Consider the following 1,879-nt stretch of genomic DNA (forward strand, 5'->3'; position numbering starts at 1 on the left):
TCACAGGGAGGCACATTCAATATTAATTACAGACTTATCAATTTCCTAGCTGCTATCATGATATCCTGATATCATGAAATTGAACCTATCAGCAATTATTTTACCTCAACGTTTGAGCTTGAGCCTGTATACCGGGAAGGCTCCTAGCAGCGAATTCCCCGACGTCAACATTGTTTACTGCCTTCATAACTCGTTTGAAAACATGAATACAGAAATCCATGACATTCAGACGAAGACTGCTCAATTAATCCCCGCATAGAGGCCAACGAAAGTTATTCCGTAAGCTTCGTCCACGTTTTTACCAGAATTTCGGACGGCAAGTCTATTCTGCAGGTCGCAGGTCGCAGGTCACAGGTTGCAGGTCATTGTTTCACCAATAGAGAAAGTATCCTAAACATTCTTAAAAGTTAACCTTAGGCCTAATTAGGCCTAAGTTTCTAGGCCTAAGGTTAGCTTTTAAGGATGTTGAGGATACTTTCTGTATTGGTGAAACAATGACTGCAACCTGTGACCTGCGACCGGCGATCTGCAGATTAGACCCGCCGAATTTCGGAACGTGATCACCATTTTCCCGCAAAAAATTACCGACTTGAAGGCGACAAATCTCTCTTCGAAAGAGCTGGAAAAACTTTCCTTCGACAAATTGGCTAACATTTTGCCCTGGATGCCAGAGGTCTTCTCGCTCACCAGCGGCGAGGAGCGTCGAAGTAGTGCTGGTCGGCGAGAGACGACGGGGACCTGTACCATTTTTCCCCGTGTGAGAGAGTTAATCCATAAATCCTACAGAAGGAAAAATGGTTCCGTGTCCCAGCACTAACCGCCACTGTCGATACGCGCAAACGAACTGAAATAAATTTGTGTTCCCCACAGAATTCATTTCGCCCCTAAATATGGTCATTCAATAAAAAAATTAACTACTTTTTTCTGCTTAACGTAAGTTCACAGTACAATCTGATCGATCCTGAATGCTTTAACACTTTTCTGAATACGAAACACCTTTTGTGTTATGTTTTTAGCCTTTGTTGATGGATATCTACACCGTCAGGAGACGTCCAGCCGAGAATTCCTGAGTCGGCTTATGCTCCTCATGATTTGCATAAAGAACCTTCCCTATCGTTCGTATCAAATCTTTGTTGATGGCACTACTTACAGATGAGATCGCCGTGATCTGCTTGTCACATAAACAGACCAACCACAGTTCTCCATTATTAAAGTAACTCCGCAACTTGGCAACGTGACAGCCGAGGTCGATGTTTCTCCAGCGCAGATACCACAGCCAAGTCACGGTTTCCTCTACATCTTCATGTGTATCTTTCCAAACCTATCCTCCGCTTGCAAGGTGGCACATAGGGCCTTCACAGAAGCTTTCCATGTCTGTCTGTCTACCGCAACGCCCTGCACCTCTTCCCACGAGCCCCATCCTCCTTCTTTCATCTCCCTCTCAACGGTCCTTCTCCACGTTGTCTTTGGTCTCCCCCTCTTTCTTTCTCCCTCCGGTCTCCAATTTAACGCCGTCCTTGTATCGCTCGCTCTGTCCTGCCTTAGAATGTGGCCAATGAACTTCCATCTTCTTCTCTTTACTTCCTGACTCACTGGTGACATTTCCGCTCTGGCGAGTAACTCTTTGGTGGTGATGTGATCTTGCCAACGTATGTTGTGAATCTTCCGGAGGCATTTGTTCTGAAACACGTTGAGAACGTGTTCATCGCTCTTGGTCATTTTTCAGGTCTCACATCCATACATCAATACAGGCAAGACAAGGGTCTTGTACAGTTTCATCTTCGTTCTCTTTGAGATGCTCTTGGAGTTCCAGATCTTAATTAGCCTAATATATGTCCCTCTTGCCTTTGAAAGTCTGTTCTGTAAGTCCTCCATCCCA

The 1,879-nt window shown here is 45.0% G+C and overlaps 1 protein-coding gene across 1 annotated transcript; it reads right to left on the reverse strand.

The window, feature by feature from the left end:
• Positions 1–1,293: 1,293 nt before the first annotated feature.
• LOC138031874 (uncharacterized) lies at positions 1,294–1,719 on the reverse strand. The gene has a single exon (XM_068879489.1). The coding sequence runs from the start codon at positions 1,717–1,719 to the stop codon at positions 1,294–1,296; it is 426 nt and encodes a 141-aa protein (XP_068735590.1).
• Between the last annotated feature and the right edge of the window lie 160 nt (positions 1,720–1,879).

This window comes from Montipora capricornis, chromosome 14 (genome assembly GCF_036669925.1).
Source record: "Montipora capricornis isolate CH-2021 chromosome 14, ASM3666992v2, whole genome shotgun sequence".
NCBI lineage: Eukaryota > Metazoa > Cnidaria > Anthozoa > Scleractinia > Acroporidae > Montipora > Montipora capricornis.